This window comes from Stenella coeruleoalba, assembly GCF_951394435.1.
Source record: "Stenella coeruleoalba genome assembly, chromosome: 3".
Lineage (NCBI taxonomy): Eukaryota > Metazoa > Chordata > Mammalia > Artiodactyla > Delphinidae > Stenella > Stenella coeruleoalba.
Window position 1 is genome coordinate 167,824,117 of NC_137148.1, and position 22,057 is coordinate 167,846,173.

Consider the following 22,057-nt stretch of genomic DNA (forward strand, 5'->3'; position numbering starts at 1 on the left):
CTGGCAGCAAACACAAGACATTTTACAGACGTGGGACTTAGTCCCATCTGGCAGATGGCAGGCCAAGGCTCAGAGAGGCGCAGTCACTGGCCCAGAGCTGTGATCACACACCGGGGTCTCTCCTGCCGCTCCCCCGATCCTCCCACCTGGAATAATTTCCTTTCTAGTCTCCCCTGAGGGACTAAAATGCACAACCCTAGCCTCTCAGACACACACACATGATTCTCTGCTTCCAAAGTACTGTGCCCCAAAGGACAAGCAGAAATTTCTGGGCAACATGTTCCCACGTGCTCAGTTACTCCATCAACAAACGTTAAACAAGAGAAGCCACCGCAAGGAGAAGCCCGCGCACCACAAACGAACAGTAGCCCCCGCTCGTCACAACTAGAGCAAGGCCGCATGCAGCAACGAAGACCCAACGCAGCCAAAAATAAATTAATTAATTTAAAAAAAAAGTTCACTGAGCACTTATTATGTGCCAGGCTAAGTGGTGAATATGGCAGACATGTGAGCTCCTGGTTTTCGGTTTGAGGGCCAGGTAGACGCACGATATCAGCCCCATGTGATGTGTGCTAACAGAGTCACATATGGAATGGACCAGGGACACCTGAGCCCGTGGTCCGTCAGGTGCCACACACCCAGCCAGTGTGTCCTGTCTCTTGTATTCAGGGTGGGAAGAGAGAGGGGCCAGAGGGTCCCATCTGTGCTCCCCACCCCCACTTTCTCCCCGCTCCCTTAGAAACAAGCCAACGACCTGGTATCCACGCTGAAGAGGTGCACCCCCCACTACATCCGCTGCATCAAGCCCAACGAGACCAAGAGGCCCCGTGATTGGGAGGAGAACAGGTGACACCCCCGCCCCGCCTGGGCCAGTCCACACCAGCTGACCCTCCCTTCACAACCCCCCCAGGGTCATGGGACCCATCAAAGGGCTCACCCAAGCCGACCCCTAGGACCAATGCAAAACCCCTCAGGGCCCCAGGGTTATACCTAGCACTGATCAAGACCCCAACGGAGGACCCCAGACTGTCTGTAGGATGCCCCAGGGACTAACACAGTCCTCCTCATTCCCCAAACCCCACGTGCCACCCCCTGAAACTGAAACTGACCCCCGAACACAGATCCCCCAGAACCGAGGCCCCCCCAATGCACAAAACTAACCCTCAAGCAGGCCCCTGTGTCCAGCAGTGAACCTCCCTCCCTAGACCTCAGAACTCACCCCCTAAACTGCCTCCAGCACGAATCCAGACACCTCCCCCCAACTCCCAGGGGACTCAGGCTGCCCTCCCTCCAGGGTCAAGCACCAGGTGGAGTATCTGGGCCTAAAGGAGAACATCAGGGTGCGCCGGGCAGGCTTCGCCTACCGCCGCCAGTTTGCCAAGTTCCTGCAGAGGTGAGGCGCCCTCCACCACACACACCCTGGCCCCAACACCCAGCCGCCCTGCTAGCTGCTCAAACCCTCCCCTGCTCTCCCCCTCCAGGTATGCTATTCTGACCCCCGAGACGTGGCCGCACTGGCGTGGGGACGAGCGTCAGGGGGTCCAGCACTTGCTGCGGGCGGTCAACATGGAGCCAGACCAGTACCAGATGGGGAGCACCAAGGTCTTCGTCAAGAACCCTGAGTCCGTAAGTGTGTGTGAGAGACAGACAGACAGACACCAGCATCACCTGCACGGTCCTGCTCTTCAGGCCCCTGTGCCACTGTGGGCATGCTTCCTCTCCCCTCCAAGCCTCAGTTTCTCCATTTGGAAAGTGGGGAGAGTCATAGCCACACTGCAGGATCAGGGCGAGGATGAGACAAAACAGAAAGTCCGAGGCATGGTGCCTGGCATGTAGTAGGTGCTCAAAAAAAACTAAATTAGCTGAACGGTCCATGGTGGCCAGGAAGCAGGTGAAGAAATGCATGGCCACCTGTGCTGACATCCCCTTGGAGGAGATAAGAACTCACAGCTTATCCAGAATATGTCTTTTTCTATATTTTTTTTTTTTGGCCGTTCCATACAGCTTGTAGGATCTTAGTTCCCCCCCAGGGATTGAACCCGTGCCCCCTGCAGTGGAAGCATGGAGTCCTAACTACTGGACCGTCAGGGAATTCCCAGCTCTTAGCCTTTTATGAAAAGGCTAGAAGCACCACTGACATTATGCCACCTCTGCTTCCAGGGGCAAAAGGAAACAAACGAAGCAGCAATGACAAAGAAGTTCTGGGGATCTAATGTACAGTGCAGTGATTACGGTTGACAGTACTGTATTATATACCTGAAATTTGCTAAGAGAGTAGATCTTCAATGTTCTCACCGCAAGAAAGACATGGTAATTATGTGACAGGACAGAGGGGTTAGCTAACCTAAGTGGTAATCATTTTGCAACATATATGTGCATCAAATGAACTCAGGTACACTTTAAACTTACGCGGTGTTATACGTCAGTTATATCTCAATAAAGCTGGCGGGGGAAGTTTTTTAAAAAGCAACAATGACAAGAAGAACGAGAAAACAAGGCTAGGAATCCCCTAAGGGCCCATCTGGCCCCCTGCTTCAGTGCACGGATTGGAAAGCACACAGGGAAATGGTCATCTCAATGAGCTGTACTGGTTCACCAGACTCCCAAGGGAATCTTAGGTTCCCCAGCCCAGGACAAGCTGTAGCACCAGGGAAAGGTATGCTGGGGACGTGGGCCAGGCCCAGCTGGGTGCCCATCCCCTGCATAATCACGGCACCTGCTCTATAGCATCTCAGGGACTTTATGAAGACAACCAGGAGATTGCATGATTCCCTTGATGTTACTGTAACTTACAAGTAACTATTCTCTCATCAAAGCAAAAAGATAACACAGTGGGGTGGAGCCTCTAGAGGTTTCATAGCTCCAAAAATAATCTATCTTGGGAGGTCCAGATTCTTCATCCCCCAAGTGTGTCTGCATCTACCTCCTAGAGCTTTTCCCTATGGAGGCGCTTTGCTCCAAGAAATAAAAACAGTCTAGAATCAAAAGCACACAATGTAGATATTGTTAGCAGTAGAAACTCAGCACAAACCAAAATTGTCCAAGGCTAAAACTGCACCTGGAAGAATTTAAGTGGTAATAGATAAGAAAGAAAGGAAAGAGGGAGCAGAAGGGAAAAAAAAAAAAAGGAAAATGGGAGGGAAAGAGAGAGAAAGAGAATCCATCTCGCTGGTTACTGGCGGATTGCAGTATCTGACTCTGAAAGGAAAAGATAAAAATTGACACTGAAAAAAAACAGACAAAATAAAGCTAGCGCTGCCTAAGACGATAGAAGGTAAAATCAAATTTTGACCAAAATTGCAGTCTGCACATTTTGAGGTGGAGAAGGGGAACCAGCTGGAAATAATGACATTCACAAAGGTAAAAGCTTGCTGGGAAAGTTTTATAAGGAAAAAGACTGAAATTTTGCACAGGAAAAAAAACCTGATCCTGATGAGAATAATTTTAGTAAAACGGAAACAATGTAACTGTGCTAGGTCAAAAACTGATCAAAGAATTGAATTACTTAATGGAGTTGGAGCCTTTCTCAACTAAAAAGGCACTTATGTTAGATTTGGGTTTTGTTTCTTCTAAACGTGGACTCAAAATGCCTTGAATGCTTTACACACCCATCGGCCTTCACGGCCCATCATCCCAGGTGTATTCGTTTCCCAGGGCTACTATAACGAAGTATCTGGATGGCTTAACCCAACAGAAATTTAATTTCTCACATTTCTGGAGGCTAGAAATCCAAAACCAAGAGCAGGGCCACGCTCCCTCTGAAGTTTCCAGGAAAGGATCCTCCTTCGCCTTTCCCTAACTTCTGGCGATTGCCAGCAATCCTTGGCATTCCTTGGTGTGTGGACGTATCACCTCTACATCCTTAGTGTATAGTCTCTGCCTCTGGCATCATGGCCTTCTCCTCCGTGTGTCTGGGTCCACATTTCCCTCTTCTTATAAGGACACCAGTCAGGCTGGATTTAGGGCTCACCCTACTCCAGTATAACCTCATGTTACCTTGATTACATCTGCAAAGACCCTCTTTCCAGATGAGGTCACAATCATAAGTTCCCACCGAGTGGATAGGAGTTTTGGGAGAACGCTATTCAACCCAGTACACCAGGGCCAAGCTCAGATTTGGGGCACGCCCACCCCTGCCTGTCCCAGCGTAAAGGAGATGCCGTTAAAACTCCGGAGACAGGAAGATACATTTCCCAAACTGAAAACACATCCTCTTCACTGGGCAGAAATCACAAGGTTGGAGGACACTTGTCCTGGTTGACTGGCCCACCCCCAGTTCTGCATGGCTGGTCTCCCTTTACTTGTAACTGTCCTTCCCTCGGCAAACCACAGAATGCATTTACGTGCCCTCCAGACACCCTATACAAGGCATTACTTGAATGTGCTTTGCACACATACCCATGGACCCACAAAGTATTGGTCTGAGAATCAAAAGAAGATGTAAATGCTAGTCAACTCCCGGCAACCTGTGAACCTGAGATTTTTTTTTTTCCTGGTGAGAACTCTCCACTTTTTATGAACAGTTATTAAACACCCACAGCTTTAAAAGTCCTTCAAGGTATATATTTTTAAAGTGAGAATTCTTTTAGTCCTGGCAGGGAAGCCTGGGGTTTCTGGGAGACATCAGCCACCTTGGTCAGCAAAGTGGCAGCCATGCTTTCAGCAGTGATGTGATATTTGTGTATTTGAGAAACCCCTCTGGGTGAAATGTCAATTATTTTTCTAAATGAAGCCCGACTTTATTTTCAATACTTTTCCCATTTTCACTGATTGACAATGCTGTACCTTCTGTCACTAAATTTCCATTTGAATTATGACATTTCCCCATCATCCATCCTGGTCCAACTGGTTGTTCTATTCTTTGACCAGCACCCCATTGTTTTTATTACTGTAGATTTGTAATATTTTCATATCCAGTAGTTTTCTTTCCCTGATATAGTCACCAGTTATTATTCCAGATGACCTGCTCTAATATAGTTTATTCTCTAAGTCCCCTGTGGGTGGAGACTCTTAAAATTCAAAAGCCTTGGGCTTCCCTGGTGGTGCAGTGGTTGAGAGTCCGCCTGCCGATGCAGGGGACACGGGTTCGTGCCCCGGTCCGGGAAGATCCCACATGCTGCAGAGCGGCTGGGCCCGTGAGCCATGGCCGCTGAGCCTGCGCATCTGGAGCCTGTGCTCCACAACAGGAGAGGCCACAACAGTGAGAGGCCCGCATACCGCAAAAAAGAAAAAAAAATTCAAAAGACTTTTCTCTGCTTTCTATGAAAGCTTCCTTTCCAGGGCTGCCACGGATGGGTGTGCAGGTTGTATACTGCACAACCATGTGGTAGCCGGTCACATCCCAGTCCTATCCATCAGATTTTCACATCTGCAGTACTTTGTTGGTTTTCCAAGATGCACACTGGTTTGCATTTCTAACATCTCTGAAACTGAAGTGTACCTCACATGGATGACATGCCATAGCTTAATTAGCATGAGAAACCATGATGTTTTATCGTTTCCGGTAAGACCACACAGCTAGTAAGTGGCAGAGCTGGGATTTGAACCCAGCAAGACAAACCTGCAGTTATAATTTAATGCAGAAGATTGTGCCCCATATTGGGACCCTGGGTCCGGTCATTTGGAGAAAGACAAAATTTTTTGCCCACAGCGTAAGAGCATGTGTGCGGGTGCCTGTCAGCAAGAGCACGTGGGTGGGGTGGGCTCGGGGGAAACTGGAGACTGTGTTCCCCGGGGAGATGCCAGGACCCACCGGCCCTCCTTCTTGCCTAGCTCTTCCTTCTGGAGGAGATGCGAGAGCGCAAGTTCGATGGCTTTGCCCGCACCATCCAGAAGGCCTGGCGGCGCCACGTGGCAATCCGGAAGTACGAGGAGATGCGGGAGGAAGGTGAGAGGCTGCAGGTGGGAGGCTGGGGCTGAGGACAGAGGGGCCTGGAGGAGCCAGGCTGTGATCTCTGCCCCTCACCCTGTGTCGCCGCAGCTTCCAACATCCTGCTGAACAAGAAGGAGCGGAGACGGAACAGCATCAATAGGAACTTCGTTGGGGACTACCTGGGGCTGGAGGAGCGGCCGGAGCTGCGTCAGTTCCTGGGCAAGAGGGAGCGAGTGGACTTTGCTGACTCGGTCAACAAGTACGACCGCCGCTTCAAGGTGAGGCACTAGCAGGTGGCCACATCTGGGACCCTGACCCCAGCCTGGCCACTCCCCACCAGAGGTACACCCTCCCCTGGCCCAGACATACCTGCCCACAGGTGTAGGCTCAACTAATGTAAATACAGCTGTCCATCAAATACGCCCTCGTGTAGCCCAGACACACCTGTCCATCAGATACATCTTCACCTGGCCAGACACATCTGTCCATAATTACACACTCACCTTGTTCAGAAGCCCTGACCACAGATTCACTTTCCCTTATCCTGGACATACCTATCCATTAGGTGGTACATTCTCACCCAGTCTAGACAGACCTCTCAGTTAGACACACCTTCACTTGGCTCAAATGCACCTGTGCACAGGTAAACTCTCATCGGTCCTGGGCGCCCATGTCCAGCAGGCATACCTTCACCTACCCTGTACCTGTTCACTGCCCAGAAACCCCTTTCTAGCCAATATACCCTTACTTAACCTCCTGTTTCTTATATAAAGTAACCACTCATGTAGCTTCACATGGAGGGACCCTCACCTGACCTGTCCTTCACCTGACCTGCCAGCGCTACCTCTCTGCCTGGGGTTGATCCCCTGGGGCCAGGCTGCCGATGCCCGGGGCTCCTGCCACCAGTCTCTCTGGTTTTGCATCCTCATAGGCCATCAAGAGGGACTTGATCCTGACGCCCAAGTGTGTGTATGTGATCGGGCGGGAGAAGGTGAAGAAGGGACCTGAGAAGGGCCAGGTGCGTGAGGTCCTGAAGAAGAAGCTGGAGATCCAGGCCTTACGGGGAGTTTCCCTCAGGTGGGGCTCCCACAGGCACCCCCGCCAGCCCCCTTCATTCTCAGCTGCCCTCTTACTTGTTACCCCATCTGTCACCCTGAACGTCTTACCTGCTGCTGTACCTGCAACCTTCACTTGGTCCTACCTGTCACCTTCACCTGCCCTCGCATTCATGATCCTTATTTGCCAACAGCACCTGTCCCCTCACCTGACCCTTACCACCTTTTCCAGCTCCTTGCCACCTCTCCCGTTTCCCCCCACCTGTGTAACCCCTCACTTGCCCCTTACCTGACCCCTGACCCTACTCTGCCGCATCTCAAATGTCAGTCCTTCTGCCAGCCTCACCTGTCACTCTCACCTGCCCTTCCTCCCGCCCCTCCCCCAGCACGAGGCAGGACGACTTCTTCATCCTCCAAGAAGACGCGGCCGACAGCTTTCTGGAGAGCGTCTTCAAGACCGAGTTCGTCAGCCTCCTGTGCAAGCGCTTCGAGGAGGCGGTGCGGAGGCCCCTGCCCCTCACCTTCAGCGACACGTACGACCCTCACCTCCTGCACCATCCTCGGGCTGGGCACAGTGCTTCCTCCTCCGCCTCGCGGACCGGCCGAAATGCGCCCGTGCCTCGCCCCCTCCCACCCCTGGTCCGGCAAGGATGGAATGGGGAGGTGATCCCCTCTTGGGGGGAGGTGGGGACCCCCACAGCTTCCTTCTCTCCTCACAGACTACAGTTCCGGGTGAAGAAGGAGGGCTGGGGCGGAGGTGGCACCCGCAGCGTCACTTTCTCCCGTGGCTCCGGCGACGTGGCGATGCTCAAGGCTAGCGGTCGGACCCTCTCGGTCAGCGTGGGTGATGGACTGCCCAAAAGCTCCAGTGAGTCTACGCCGAACCGGGAGACGGAGACTAAGAGGCGCTCAGGAAGAGGCGGGCCCCTAGGGGCGGGACCATCCATAGGGACCAATCAAGGCTGTGGGGGCGGAGCCAGTGGCGCGGGCCAAGGGTGGGTGAAGGCCATGGAGGGGCGGGACTTGAGAGACCTAAAGAGAGAACACGGCCGTGAAGAGGGCAGGGCTCGCGAGGTGACCGATGAGTGGGCGAGAAACATGGAAGGGGCGAGGCCAGGGAGTCCACCCTTGAGCCGGCTATGAATGGGGAGAGCCTTGGAGTGGGTGGACCCAGAAGCCAATGAGAGATAGGTTCCCGGAGGGGCGGAGCCAATTATTGGGCGGAACCAGTGTTCCAGTAACTAAGGGGCTCCCTCCTGGTGGGAGAGCCGGTGAGCCGCGGGAGCAGGGACCGGGGCGGAGCCACAGAGTGGATTGGACTTGTGGGCGGGGCCAAGAACGTTGTCTAGTCATCACTCAAATCCCTACATCTTTTCCCCTTTCCCTTTCAGAGCCTACACGGAAGGGAATGGCCCAGGGAAAACCCAGAAGGTCGGCCCAGGCCCCTACCCGGGCAGCTCCCGGGCCCCCTAGAGGTGAAGAGACACCCCCCACTAAGTGTCTTCCTTGCCTCTTGTGGGCTCCAAGGCCTAAGCCAGACCTCTTGTCGACAGGATCTAACAAGCAGAGATGACCATGCTCTTCTTTTCTGTCCAGAACTCTCCATAGCTCCCCATCTCCCAAAGAATAAAGCCAAAGCTTAGTTTGGTATTCAGAGCCCTTCAGAATCCGAACCCAGCTAACCACTGACCTCTTCTCTCCTCCCACCTTACACTCCTGTCATGCAAGCTACATCTTATTTTGCCAACTTACCAAATTTGTTCTTACCTCCAGGCCTTTGCTTGGGCTGTTTGCTCTGCCTGTCTCCCAAATTCCTGCTCCACTTGAGCTCTTATTCATCCTCCAAGACCCACCCACAAAAGCCCTCCTACAGAAGAGGGTAGGGGAAAATCTTACCCCTTCAGAGTCTCCCTCTAGGGCCTCCTAGCCCCAGGGTCTCTCTCTCCAGGCCATTCCTTACCATACTGGGTTAAGAGTAGCTGCCTCTTCCCTCAGACAGGGAACTTGGAGCCAAGTCCCCCCAAATCCTCCTAGCATCACCCTGACAAATGCCCCCATCTCATTGCAGGCCTGGATCGCAATGGGGTGCCTCCCTCTGCCAGAGGGGGCCCCCTACCCCTGGAGTTCACATCCAGACGGGGCTCCCAGAAGCCACCACAGGGCCCTCCGTCCTCAGCCTTGGGGGCCAGCAGACGCCAACGGGCACGGCCCCCCTCGGAGCACAACACAGAATTCCTCAGTGTTCCTGACCAGGGCATGGCTGGGTAGGTGGTGTGGGAGGGCAGCCCCAGGAGGTGGGGGAGTGTCTGGGGCTATGACGAGTGCCTCCATGTGCCCACAGCATGCAGAGGAAGCGCAGCATAGGGCAGAGACCTGTGCCCGGTGTGGGCCGACCTAAGCCCCAGCCACGGACACATGGCCCAAGGTGCCGGGCACTGTACCAGTACGTGAGCCAAGATGTGGACGAGCTGAGCTTCAACGTGAACGAGGTCATCGAGATCCTCATGGAAGGTGTGTGTGCCAGGGCAGAAATGGGAGGAGCCAGGGCCTGGAGGTCACCTCCTAAGCCATCCTGGGAGCCTGGCCTCACTTGTATCGCACCCTGTACCCCAGCCTCATTCTTCTCACCTGTCAAGCACTAGGACTAATAGCAGAACCCACTTTGTGAGTAGGAAATGGGCCATGTCTGGATGGCCCAGGCCTCCAGACCTCCTACCTTGCCCCTGGGTTGCCCCTAGAGGAGCCTGGGACTCAACAGCACCCTCTGCAGGTGGGTAGGGGAACCCTTAGGGGTCATTCCTGATTCCACCAAGGGGATTATGGGGAAGGACCTATAGGAGGAGATGGATGAGGGACGAGCACAAGTGAATGGTCAAGAAAATGTCAGAGTGTGAGCCAGTGGCAAGGAAAACCCACGCGTTGCTCCCTCCCTTCCTTCTGTCTTCTCTTTTTTTTTGGAAGTCCCCTAAAAGACATGTTTTTTCTTTTCTTTGCCGCACCGTTCAGCTCGTGGGATGTTAGTTCCCGGACCAGGGATCAAAACGGGGCCCTCGGCAGTTAGACCGCAGAGTCCTAACCACTGGACCGCTGGGGAATTGCCCTTCTGTCTTCTCTTTTCAGCTTCTGCCTTATGCCAGGCCAGTGCAGACGAATGACAGAAAGACAGACACAGAGCCAGCATGAAAGGCTTTCTCCGGAGCGGGCTGGGCTCAGCCTCACGCTCTCTTCTCTCCCACAGATTCCTCAGGCTGGTGGAAAGGCCGGCTGCATGGCCAGGAGGGCCTTTTCCCAGGAAACTACGTGGAGAAGATCTGAGCAGGACAGGGGCCTGGGATCCTGCCATCCCACCTGCCTGCCTGGATCCTGCCAGGGGCCAGGCCCTGCAATGCGGGTCTCATTTCCCTTGGCTGCATTGGCCAGAAGGTCCAGTCCTGTGGCCTCCAGCCCAGCCTAGCCCAAGTCCTGGGTCTAGGGATCACCACTTAAGCCACCCCCAGGCCCTGGCTTCCCCCAAGGCACACCTGTTTCCTCCTGTGTCAAACAGGGCTAACAGTAGAACCTACCTCCCAGCTGCCTTGTGAGTAGGAAGTGAGCTGTGTCCTGCAGGCAAAGTGCCGGGCACAGTCAGGGGGACCTTGACAAGCTTGACTTCCCTCCTTTTCTCACCACTGAGGCAATAAATGTTTGCCGAGTGAAAACATGAGTTAACTTACTGAGCCCCAACAAGGACCACCTTCTCACAACCCTGTGGGGTGGTAGCAGTGAATATCCCATTTTACAGATGGAAAAATGGAGGCTCACAGAGTTTTAGTCACTCACCCAAGATTGCACAGAGCCAAGTCCTGAACTCAGATATGCTTCTGCCCCTCACAAAGCTTGAATTTGTCTCACCTGCTAGCTTACAGAAGCTGCATGCTAGCTTTCCTGCAGCAAATGTTCCAGTGGGTCCTGTCAGCTTTGACTCTGCACCCCCTGCCAAACAAACTGGGACCCTACTGGACCCTGACAAAGGAGGCAGGTCCCACATGGCCCCCCATAATTCACCCTGAATCACCCCTGAACCCTGACCCCCACCCCATGTCTGTGTTTACTTAGCCCTCACTCACCTGGCGTCAGGACCACTTCTGACATTCGAGGGCCCTGGCCTTCTGCACTTATTGTCATGGTGAAGAGGGGGTCAGCCTAGCTACCAGTCCCCTCCAGCTGTCTCTTGGTCCCCGCAGCTGTCTCCAAACCAGTGCCGGAGTCTGAGCCTTTCAGACCTTTCCAAATGAACAACCGCTCTGTGCTCAGCCCCACGAAGAGCAGTCAGTCTGGGAGAGATGGAGCCAGATGGGTGGGGTCAGGACTGTGCCAGAGAAGGGACAGGGCTTGGAGCAGGGGAGGGAGATGCAGAAAGAGTGTGGACATTGCTGGAGGAGCCAAGAAGGATGAAGAGTCAGCAGACCTTTGTTTTTTTTAATTTATTTATTTACATATATTTTTTGGCTGCGTTGGGTCTTTGTTGCTGTGCGCAGGCTTTCTCTAGCTGTGGTGAGCAGGGGCTACTATTTGTTGCAGTGCGCGGGCTTATTGCGGTGGCTTCTCTTGTTGCAGAGCATGGGCTCTAGGCACGCGGGCTGCAGTATTTGTGGCGCACAGGCTTAGTTGCTCCGCGGCATGTGGGACCTTCCCCGACCAGGGCTGGGAACCCATCTCCCCTGCATTGACAGGCGGATTCTTAACCACTGCGCCACCAGGGAAGCCCTGGGTCAGCAGATCTTGATGGCAAATACCACACAGAGTGATCTATGCTGTGATGGGAGGACTCCAGGCAGAGGACACCTACCCACCTGGGGGATGGGAGATGAGGTATCAAAGAAAGACTGGTCAGCAGAGCCTTCTGTAGAATCTACACCTACCTGGGAAGCTGAGCGTGGCTGGGAAAAAAAAAATCCCAATTTTGCAACTGGGTCTCAACAGCCTTTTATTAGCCAATCACTATACAAAAGGATTTAACCAGTCCCTTGAATGTCCCTGGTTCTCTGCATCTCTGATTTTTGCCCCTCCACTGCCCAGTCACCACTGTGAGTGTCTCTCTCCAAGACTTAGATTGGGGGACAGAGTCGGGGAGGACTGTGTGAGCCACAACCTCATCAGCTGGGCATTTCCTGGTGCTGAAGGGGAATGAGGGCCTCTGTCTCCCTTCGCTGCCCTAGAATTCATCATGCAGGCTGCCCCCCTCCTGGCACTTTGGGGTACAGCCCTGTGGCCCCACTGCCACAGCAGGCACCCTGTTTGCAGGAAGTGGGGCCTTCCGGGCAAGACTGATGGGTGAGGTGTGGGTGAGGCACTGGGGGTGAAGAAGGGAGTGGGTTTGACATCTTCTAACAGACAGCATCTCACATCTAGGTTATAGCATCTTCGGACTGCAAACCTCAGTCAGCTTGGTCCCCCCCACTCAGCAACATCCTGTTGACTCTTTTACAAAATTTCTTAAGTTGGGCCCCTCCTCTCTCTTTCTTGGTTCCCTGTCCTTTCTGGGACCTCGCCCCACCCTTCCCCAGATTGCACCAACCTCCCCTGCACACACACACACACACACACACACACACACACACACACACACAAAACTCCACCCTGTATCAAAATGATGTTTTTTTTTAATTAAGGAGTTTTTAATACAGTTAATGAGTTTTAACTGTATTAATGATAATCAAAAGAAAACAGTTTTTTAAAATTCAAACAGCCCATGGGAATTCCCTGGCTGTCCAGTGGTTAGGACTCCGCGCTTTCACTGTGGTGGGCCCGGGTTCGATCCCTGGTCGGGGAACTAAGACACAAGGAATTTTTTTGGCCGCAATGCACAAGCTGCGTGGTGCGGCCAAAAAAAAAATTCAAACAGCCCAAAAGTGTGAAAAATCTGTCTTCCCCTCATTCGAAAATTCCTGTCCCCCCCAATTTGTTAATGTCCATCTCCTTCCAGTGGTATTCTTAGCGTATAAAAGCAGATAGGTACATCTTATGTATATATAGATGGAAATACACCGTACGTAAAGCCTAAACTTGCCTAGAACTCAAGAAATACTTCCTGAACGGTTAAATAATGTATTATAGAGATCTGAGATCAAAGATCCACTTTACCGTCCCCACAATGACCCATCCTCCAAACGACAACCGGCGATCAGATGGTGATCTGATCTCCCCTGCTAAAGATTCAAGGTTAGAATAGAGATCACATGCCTCTCTTTCCATGGTTCACAAGGTCCCTGCATGACCTTTCTTGCACCATGTCCACTTTCTGACCTCCACTCCCTGCCTCCACTCTGCTCCAGCAGTGAGCTGATCACCTCATTGTTTCTTGAAAAAGACAAGCTTGTCCCTCCCCAACTCAGGCCACTTGCACCAGCTATCCATTCTTCCCAGAGTGCTGTGGCCTCCTGACCTTCCATTGGCTCACTCCATCCTGACCATCAGGTGACAGCTCAGAAGTCACCTCACAGGGCTTCCCTGGTGGCGCAGTGGTTGGGAGTCTGCCTGCCGATGCAGGGGATGCGGGTTCGTGCCCCGGTCCGGGAGGATCCCACATGCTGTGGAGTGGTTGGGCCCATGAGCCATGGCCGCTGAGCCTGCGTGTCCGGAGCCTGTGCTCCGTAACGGGAGAGGCCACAACGGTGAGAGGCCCGCGTATCGCAAAAAAAAAAAAAAGAAGTCACCTCACAGAGAAACTTTCCTGACCCATCACCATCACATCCTTCTGGGGTTTTGTTTTGTTTTTCCTTTGTAGCACTTAATATAACGTAAGATCGTTTGCTGCATGTGTTGATTCATTGTCTCTTTCCCCATTTTAAACCGTGAGCGGACTCTGGGAGTGGGGATGTTGGTCTGTCCTGTTCATCTCTGGGTCCCCAGCGCCTAGCACAGAGTAGGCACTCAAGAAACGTAGGTTGACGCGCAGCAACGAAGACCCAACACAGCCAAAAATAAATAAAAACAAAAAAACAACAAAAAACAGTAGTGTTAAATTCTAGAGTGACTTTCTGAGATGTAGCGACACTTAGTGAGGCTGTATTAAAAAAAAAAAAGAAAGAAACGTAGGTTGGATAGGTGACTCATTCCACGCCGGTATACCCAAGGCTCTCCATCCATCCTCCTGAAAACACGCACCTCTCCATCCTTAGGCTACACCCGTTCCGGGTGTCCCGAGGACGGACAGTTGGCTTGCTTCCCGCCCTTGGCTATCTCAGCAGACCCGTTCCAACGTCAGAACTAAGTGCATTGAATATTTTGACGGCCACTGCCAATTTCCCTCCAAAGACGAGGCTCTCTAAACACGACCTCTTCAAAAAAGAGAACCGCTGTTTATCCCCTTTCGAGGTACGGTGACGGGACTGGAGAGGATGAAGATGCTCATTTTGCAGAGAAGAACACAGAGGCCCGGGGAGATTTTAATCCTAGATCTCTGCCTGCAGATTCTTTGCACCCCACGACTGCCCTCGGCTTGCAAATCCACCACGGCGCACGCTCCGCCATCCAGGACAATCCCGTATCTCAGGCCCCGCCTCCTCGCGGAGCACTGTGCACAGGCCCCCTCCTCCGTTCTCGCGAGACCTGGGAGGCGAAAAATGGCGCCGACGTGAGCGCGAGCTTGCGGCCACCGAAGGAGTCACCGCAGCCTTAGCTGGAGCTGCCGGAGCCGCGGGAACAAGAAGCCGAACCAGGCCGAGGATGGTGAGCGCGGCGCCGGGGACGCGGACGCGGCGAACCAGCGGGGACTGGCGGGGAGCGGCCCTGTAGCGCACATAGCCTCCGGCCGACCCCGCCCCCACATCCGGGCACTCGCCCGCCGCTGGCTGTCACTCGGGGAGCACCCTACCCCCTACTTCTGGGCCTGGTTTCGACTGGGCCACGCCCACAGGGCTCGGGCACCGCCCCAGATCTTCATACGGCCGGGGCCCCAGCACTCCCAGTTCGCCTGCACAGCTCGAGCCCAGCTGGTAGATATATCTCCGTGCTCGAACAACCCACTCGGCCACTTTTGGCCTCTCCAGCATCTTCCTATCCGCGCCCGGTTCAGAGCCCCGCCTTTGCCCCGCCCACTCCCTATGGGCCACGCCCCTGCCTTGTAGGGGGCCTCCCACCTTTCCAAGTTAGGGTCAAAGGCATGCTTCTTTCATATAGATGATTCTTAAAAAGGTACCCCCTTCTACATTTGGAACACCTCCAAGCTCCCTCCCAGAGGATGGGGACACAGGAGGCAGGAGCTCTATGCACCCTCACCCCCTGCCACTCCTTAGGATGGGGGCTGACTGGGTGACGTCTCCGGGGCATTTGCTGCTTCAGGAATGCCCAGTGGTCTTGGCGGGGTGGAGTTCCCCTGGCTGGCCCAGGCAGACCCTGGGCCCAGAGGGGTTCTCCCCACCTCTTCCTTCCACCAGGAGGAGGAAACCTCGGGTCCCAGCCCGGACATGCCGGGCACTGCAGAGCCCAGCTCCAGTGAGACCGACAAGGAGGTGTCCCCAGTTGTGGCTGCTGTAGCCACTTCCTCTTCCATGGGGGAGGAGCCAGGCTCTGACCAGGCAGCCACACCCCCAGTGTGGGAACGTGGAGGGCTTGGAGGGACCCAGCAGGGTGCCTCCCCAGCCCCAGACAGTGGCCATGCTGGCCCTGGACCCGGCCTTGGCCTGACCAGCACTGTCTCCGGAACCAGTGAGGACCTGCGGCCTCCCAGACGACGCCCACCACCAGGTGACCCGTGATGGGGCCTTCTGGGGGATCACAGGCCTGGAACGATAGAAGTGAAGAATACAGAGTATCTCCAGACTTGGGGCCCATCTAGAGGGAATCACCACTTACTGAGCCCCAGGTGTATGCCAGGCTGTGAACCAGGCCAACTCAGCCCCAACCCTCTGTTGGGGGAGGCAGAGGGTGAAGGCCCCAGTAAGAGATCATAGGGTAATTGCAACCCCATACATGCCTCTCTGGGGTAGGGCCCTGGACAGCGTGGATGGAGAAGGGATGGTGACACACCCCTCCCCTCGCTTCTCTGCGTCCTGCAGGGAAGCAGATACCCTGCTCCAGCCCTGGCTGCTGCCTCAGTTTCCCCAGCGTTCGAGACCTGGCACAGCATCTGCGTACCCACTGCCCACCCACACAGTCCCTGGAAGGTAGGGCCAGGGAAGGTGGTGGGGAGGCAGGTTAGGGCGGGAGGCAGGCAGAGCCGACTGGCCACCCCTCTCCACTCCTCTGTCCTTCATCCCTGCCAGGCAAGCTCTTCCGCTGTTCCGCCCTGAGCTGCACCGAGACTTTCCCCAACATGCAGGAACTGGTGGCACACGGCAAGCTGCACTACAAACCCAATCGCTACTTCAAGTGAGACGCCATCCACCCCCACGTCTGCTGGAGCTCGGTGACCAGGCAGCTCCCCCCACCACTGATTTGACAGCCACTACCGGGGGTCCGGGCTCTTCTCCCTTCCTAGTCCAGGGGGTTGGGTCGGGGAAGTGGGCATGAACTAGGGCAAGCCTTGCCCTTAACCTGCCCAGAAGAGACACTGGTCGCTAGAGCAAGTTCCAGGGACCCCGAGGGCGGGGCTCGGAAGGGGTTTGGGGGGGGCATTCTTGGCGCGGCTCCGCCCAGCCCTCTACCTCCCAAGAGAAAAAGCGATCCCCTAAGTCACAATTGAGACTTCCTTCCTCATCTTCCCAGGGCTCCGACCTGGAGGGGTCCGGAAGGGTCGCGACCACAGTAGGGGGACGCTTAGGGCAGACTCCTCCCCCGCAGATGGGGGATCTGTTGTTTGGGCCCGGGCTCCCTTACCACCCTCGAGCGGCGGCTCCGCAGGTTACTACGGATAGGCCCCTCCCTTGTCCCGCAGGAGACCCAGCCCAGCCCTGTGCCGCCCCCAGGTGTGAGAACTGCCTCCTGCGCTTCCGCACGCACCGCTCCCTCTTCAAGCACCTGCATGTTTGCGCCGAGCATGCGCAGAGCCCAGCCCCGCCGCCACCCCCCGCCCTCGACAAGGAGCCACCAGCGCCCGAGCGCCCCCCGGAGTCCGACCCTGCGTTGGCGCCTGGGCTACAGTTCCCGCTGCTCGAACCGTTCACGACCCCTGCCCCTGCCCCCACCGGGCCCTTCCTGCCGTACTTGAACCCCGCGCCTTTTGGCCTAAGCCCACCACGCCCGCGCCCCTTTCTGGCCGCCGCTCCCGGGCCGCCCGCCTCCAGCGCCGCAGTCTGGAAAAAGAGCCAAGGTGAGTGTGGGGGCAGGGACGCCTGAAGGGTGGGCTGGGCTCCCTCTAACTTCTGGCCTTGACCCGCCCATTTACCGCAGGTGCCGGCGGCAGCCCGCGAAGACCCCAGGGCGGCTCCGATACGCCCTCAGGTGCGTGCAGGTGATCACCGGGGAGGGTGGAGGGGATTTCTCCCCTGCGGGGCATAGGGGATACTGGGAGGCAGCGGTGCCCACCCCCTTCCCAGGTGGCCAGAAATGTCACCCCCGAAATACAGGATTTTGCCTTAAAAAATTACGGCCCCTGCTCTTTATCTGCGCCGGCGTTTCCGTGTAAAACTCTCACCCGGTTCCCGAGTCCTTCCCCCTACGTTGGTTCAGAGGATGGGAGAGGGTTCAGAGGATAAGTCAAGTTTGGTGCCCCCAAATACATGGGGAAACGCCCGGGACAAATGGATCAGCCGTTCCAGAGCCCCGGCGCCTGGGAGCTGAGGGGGAGGCGGGGAGAAAGGTACGACCCGCTCTCGCCCCGGTCCTCGCCCTCGCCCAGGGCCCGGGGCTGACGGGGTCCCGCCTGCCCGCAGGGCACGCGGCCCCGAGCCGCATCGTGTGGGAGCACACGCGCGGCCGCTACTCGTGCATGCAGTGCGCCTTCTCCACGGCCTCGCGGCCCGCCATGACCCTACACCTGGAGGACCACCGCCCCATCGCCCCTGCGGCCCCGGCGCCCGGGCAGCCGCGCCCCGACGCGCCGGCGGGTAAGGCCCGGGAGCGCACGGGTGGGGAGGGCGGGGGCCCTGAGGCGAGGGGCGGGGCTGAGGCTCAGGCGCCCCCTCCTCTGCTCCACCCAGACCCGGCCCCGCTGGCACCCAAGGTGTCGCCGCTGCTGTCAGAGGGGGAGTGTCCGGTTTTCTCGCCGCTCTGAACCACGCCGCGTTGCGGGTGGGCTGTGGGTAGTTTTGTAATTTTAGAGGGGCCTGCGATGGGCGGGGTGGCGGGACAATAAAGGAGGCAGATGAGCCAGCCTGTGCTGTGTCTGGGTCCCATGCCCCTCCAGTGCAGTCCTGGGGCGCTCCCACCTCGGAAGGGGGCAGGCCTCCCCCTCACAGCCCACCTGTGTCCCACCTCCCCTGTCAACCTCAGCAGTGGGACAGCTGTAGATGGTCCTCTTTCCTGTCCCACCACTTCCAGAAACCATATGAGATGGAAGTTTTCCAGTTTTATTTAAAAACTTCCAGGAGTCAGGAGCGCCCGCCCAGCTGGAGCCCCCCAGGTCCTGAGGCCAGCACTGACTCTCAGGGAGGTGACAGGGTGGTGGGGCAGTCCCAGCAGTAGAAGGGAGGTGCCAGGGCCCCCAGGGCTGGGCACTCTGGCAGGCGGGAGCTCAGGCCTCATCATCATCCTCCTCACTGTCTTCGGCTGCCCACTTCCCCTCCTCCCCCTGCCCCAGCTCTGAGGAGGAGGGTGGGTCAAGGCCAGCCCTGGAGAGCCTGGGCTTCCTCCCTTCTCACCTCTCCCCCATATAGGTTCTCTTCTTCCTTTCCTTCCTGGGAAGTCAGGTTGGGGGCAGAGTTCAAAATCTGGTCCCACACTGCTGTCACCAGAACCTGAGGGTCAAGCCTCCAGGGTATGGAAGCCCCACGCATTGCTGGCAGCCACCCCTCAGGCCGGCTTTACTTCCTGCATCTTGCTCCCTTCCAGCCCAAGCTTCAATCCCGCCCGCCCGCCACCCCCCCACCCCGTTCTGGAGCACCGGAGGCAACCACCCCCCCGCCCTTCCCCCCAGTCTGAACACCTCTGGAAACAGGGAACTCTTCCGATCGTGCTCCTTCCCCGCCTAGTACCCCCACCGCTCCCCACAGCTCCCTTCAGCTCTCTGGATGAAGATCCTGTTCTCCTAGTAGCCCACAAGGCCCCATCTTGAACCTCTCCACCTCCTCTTCTCAGGACCACACTCAGCATCTCTCTCCTCTTCCTCCTGGGGAACATAGACATCCTGTGAGCAAGAACCCAAGGACCAGGTCCCCAGCCCCACCCCACCCTGTTCATTCCATATCTCCTCCATCTTCCAAGTCATCAGAGTTGTCCTTTATCTGCGGCCAGCAAGACATTAGTCACCCCTTGGGTGGAGTCCCCAGGCCTCACACCCCTCACCAGCCTCCCATCTTCCCCTCGCCCCCCTTACCATCCTCCCCCTAGTCCTCCTCAGAATCTTCGTTCCCCAGCATGTTGGCCTCAGCCTCAGAGTTGAGCAGGGTCCCCAGCATCGAAGCCATCCAGGTAGCCAAGCTCGGGTAACGACTCAAAATCCTGCTCCGTTAGCGCAGCTGCTGTGACTCCTCGAAGCTGAACAGCTCCAAGTTCTGAAGGCCCTTCAGCTTCTCCTGGGAAGGGCAACAGGGAGATCTGGGCACCCTTTGGACCCGTCCCACCTGGACCCAGGAGCCGGCCTGCCCGCCTGCCTGCCCCACTGCCCTCAGCCTCACAAGGGGCTTTAGGGCTCCAGTGTCCTTGATGGGGTTGCAGCTGAGTCGCAGGTGGCTCAGGCCAGGCGCCCACTCTGCTAGCACCTCCAGGCCCCCACAGAAGCGGCTGTCACTGAGCACCTGCTGTAGGGCCAGATGGGCCGTCAGGGAACCCTGGGGCTCAGGCCCCCTGTGAGCTCCCCTCCCCCTTCTCAGCCAGAAGCCTTGGAACCACAGCTGGGTGATCCTGGGAAAGACAATCTCTCTGCGTCTCAGTTTCTTACTCCTTAAAATGAGTGTCATGAATGCTCATCCTTTGGAGTTCTTGTGAGGATTCAAAAGAGGGATGGGGAGCGAGGGAGGGGGCTTGGGAAATGTTCGCAGGTGGTTGACATCACTCCAACCACCAAGCCTGTGGCCGGCTGCCTGGGACCCTCTCAGGAACCTGGGGAGGAGGTGGGTCCCGGGGCCCACTTTACAGATAGAGGTGAGGCTAAGAGGGTAAGCTGACTGAGCCCTGACTCTAGCCGGGCCCGGTTCCAAGTCACCGATTCTGCACCACCCCAGAAGCGGGGCAGTTACCACTGATGAGAAAACCCAGGCAGCAAGGCCCAAAGGGCACTCTCTCCTTTTCCTGCACTCACAAGGCCCCTAGACACCCTTGGGAATATGGCTCTAGGCCCATCCCTTCCTGCATCTTCAGGGCTTGGTGTCCCATCTCCAGCGTACCAGGGTCCCCCAGCCCCTGGAGTTTCCCCCATCAAGCCCCTCATTCAGGCACCCCCGAATCTAGGCAGTGCCACTTCGCAGTCTGTCAGGACCTTCCCAGAGAGACCCAGGTATCTTGGTCCAGGTAGGTGCCGCCCCCCCCAACCGCGTCACCCACAAAGATGCAACAGCCCCTCCCATGGGTACAGTGGGTCCACAGTCACCCCTGGGCCCCTCGCTGCCCTCTGGAGCAAGCTGAAATTGCCCTGAGGCCTAGGGAGTTGGCTCACTCTGAAAACTGACCCCTACCTTCACCCCCTCCCAACTCCCATCCAACCTTTGTCTGCTCGCCTGGGAAGTCTTACTGTTCCCACTGTCCCCTCTGGGCTCCTGCAGCCCCTGCCCTCCCTCTGGCCAACCAAGCTGGGAGCCCCACAGAGGGTCCCTCCACCGCACCCCAACTCCAGGATGCCTGAAAGCTGAGTCCTCTTAGGGCCCCGGATCCGCCCGGCAGAGGGCGCCCAAGAGTGTCGGTCTGAAGGGAGAATGAATGAGGGGCCGGCGCGTCCAAGCAGGCACCCACCTTACACAGCCGCCGCAGAGTGGGCAGGTTGGCCTGAGACTGCAGGCTCACGTTGAACAGGCTGAGCCGCTCCAGGACCCAGACCTCTTCATCATCCCCAGCCTCCTACTCGGAGGCGGACCAACATCCGGAAATGTGACCCAGCGTGCATGTCTGTCCGTTCAAGGACAGGGATGCACGGGCACAGAGGCTCCAGAATCCCCAAGCTGTGCTCTTAAGAGCAGACACAGGCAGAGTCACTGCCGACTGCTGTCTGTGGCCTTCATGGCAGCGGCGAGTGAGGGGCTCCTGCTGGGATGCAATGCCCAGCCTCCGTCCCTGTCTCCTGTGGATCTTTCTGGAGACTTCAGTACATCTCTGTTACTCTCGCTGTGATCCTTGGACCAGCAGTATGGGCCTCACCTGGGATGTTTCAGAATCTGAGGCCCCACCTCAGACCCGAGACACAACCCACACTTTCTCGGGGTCTCAGGGTGACTTGTGGGCACCAGTGCTCCTCAGCGGCACACTAGAATCCCCCTGAGGGTGTGTAAGAAATCCCCAGGCTCAGGCCACACCCCAGACCAATTAAGTCAAAATCTGCAGGAGCTTCTGTCTTTCTGTGATCTCAAAGATCCCGGTGGCATAGCTGAACTGAGAATCGGGGCTCTGCACTCTCCCACTGGGTGTTTTCTCCCTTTCTCTATGAGCCCGAGGTCACTGACTTCCTGGGGACCGAGCCCTGCCATCAGGGTCTCCCTTGTCTGGCCTCGCACCCTGCACCCTCACAGCTCTAATCTTGCCTACCACCTTCACCCCCTCTCTGCTGGCCTCCCAGCTGTCCCCATTTTCCTCCTCTTGTCCTCTGGGAGCCTTGGACATTCCCCACCCACCCACCACCAAACGTGCCATCCCACCTGGGCCCTCGGCCCTTGTTACAGTTGCCCCTGTAACAGGGAAGTCCTAAGTCCTGCTCAGAGCTGGAAATCAGGCTACAGGGAAGTGTTGAAATGAGGAAGGCGGACTGAGGCAACAAGAGCCAGCAGGAGGGCCTCACCCGTCAGGCTCGCTCTACTCCTGGGGTCTCACGGCCCGGAACTGGCCGTGTCCCTTTCCCGCTGAGAACTACCACTCGCCTCCCGCAGAGGCCCTGGGAGGAGTTGGCCTTGGCCTGCCTCTGTCGGCA

The 22,057-nt window shown here is 56.4% G+C and overlaps 2 protein-coding genes across 4 annotated transcripts in view; both read left to right on the forward strand.

Moving 5' to 3' along the window:
* Window positions 1–10,506, forward strand: part of MYO1F (myosin IF) — a 31,933-nt gene extending 21,427 nt beyond the window's left edge. Inside the window, exons 17-28 of the mRNA XM_079915652.1 lie at window positions 740–846; window positions 1,295–1,393; window positions 1,482–1,626; window positions 5,773–5,887; window positions 5,981–6,150; window positions 6,804–6,949; window positions 7,314–7,460; window positions 7,647–7,795; window positions 8,319–8,402; window positions 8,996–9,191; window positions 9,269–9,438; window positions 10,166–10,506. Coding sequence (XP_079771778.1) covers window positions 740–846; window positions 1,295–1,393; window positions 1,482–1,626; window positions 5,773–5,887; window positions 5,981–6,150; window positions 6,804–6,949; window positions 7,314–7,460; window positions 7,647–7,795; window positions 8,319–8,402; window positions 8,996–9,191; window positions 9,269–9,438; window positions 10,166–10,242 — 1,605 coding nt within the window. The 3' untranslated portion in view covers window positions 10,243–10,506. The remainder of the gene's footprint in view (window positions 1–739; window positions 847–1,294; window positions 1,394–1,481; window positions 1,627–5,772; window positions 5,888–5,980; window positions 6,151–6,803; window positions 6,950–7,313; window positions 7,461–7,646; window positions 7,796–8,318; window positions 8,403–8,995; window positions 9,192–9,268; window positions 9,439–10,165) is intronic.
* Window positions 10,507–14,525: 4,019 nt separating this feature from the next.
* ZNF414 (zinc finger protein 414) lies at window positions 14,526–18,152 on the forward strand (the record flags this gene model as incomplete). 3 transcript variants are annotated; one of them, XM_079915593.1, is made up of 7 exons in its annotated part: window positions 14,526–14,637; window positions 15,345–15,654; window positions 15,966–16,073; window positions 16,173–16,278; window positions 16,815–17,158; window positions 17,239–17,289; window positions 17,721–18,152. In XM_079915593.1, exons 1-7 carry the CDS (start codon window positions 14,635–14,637, stop codon window positions 18,059–18,061), a joined length of 1,263 nt encoding a protein of 420 aa, XP_079771719.1. In that variant the 5' UTR covers window positions 14,526–14,634. The 3 variants fall into 3 exon arrangements, with proteins under 3 accessions (XP_079771719.1, XP_079771721.1, XP_079771720.1); XM_079915594.1 differs by having other exon boundaries at window positions 14,532–15,654; window positions 17,721–17,894; window positions 17,988–18,152; XM_079915595.1 differs by lacking the exon at window positions 17,721–18,152 and having other exon boundaries at window positions 17,239–17,303.
* Window positions 18,153–22,057: the final 3,905 nt, after the last annotated feature.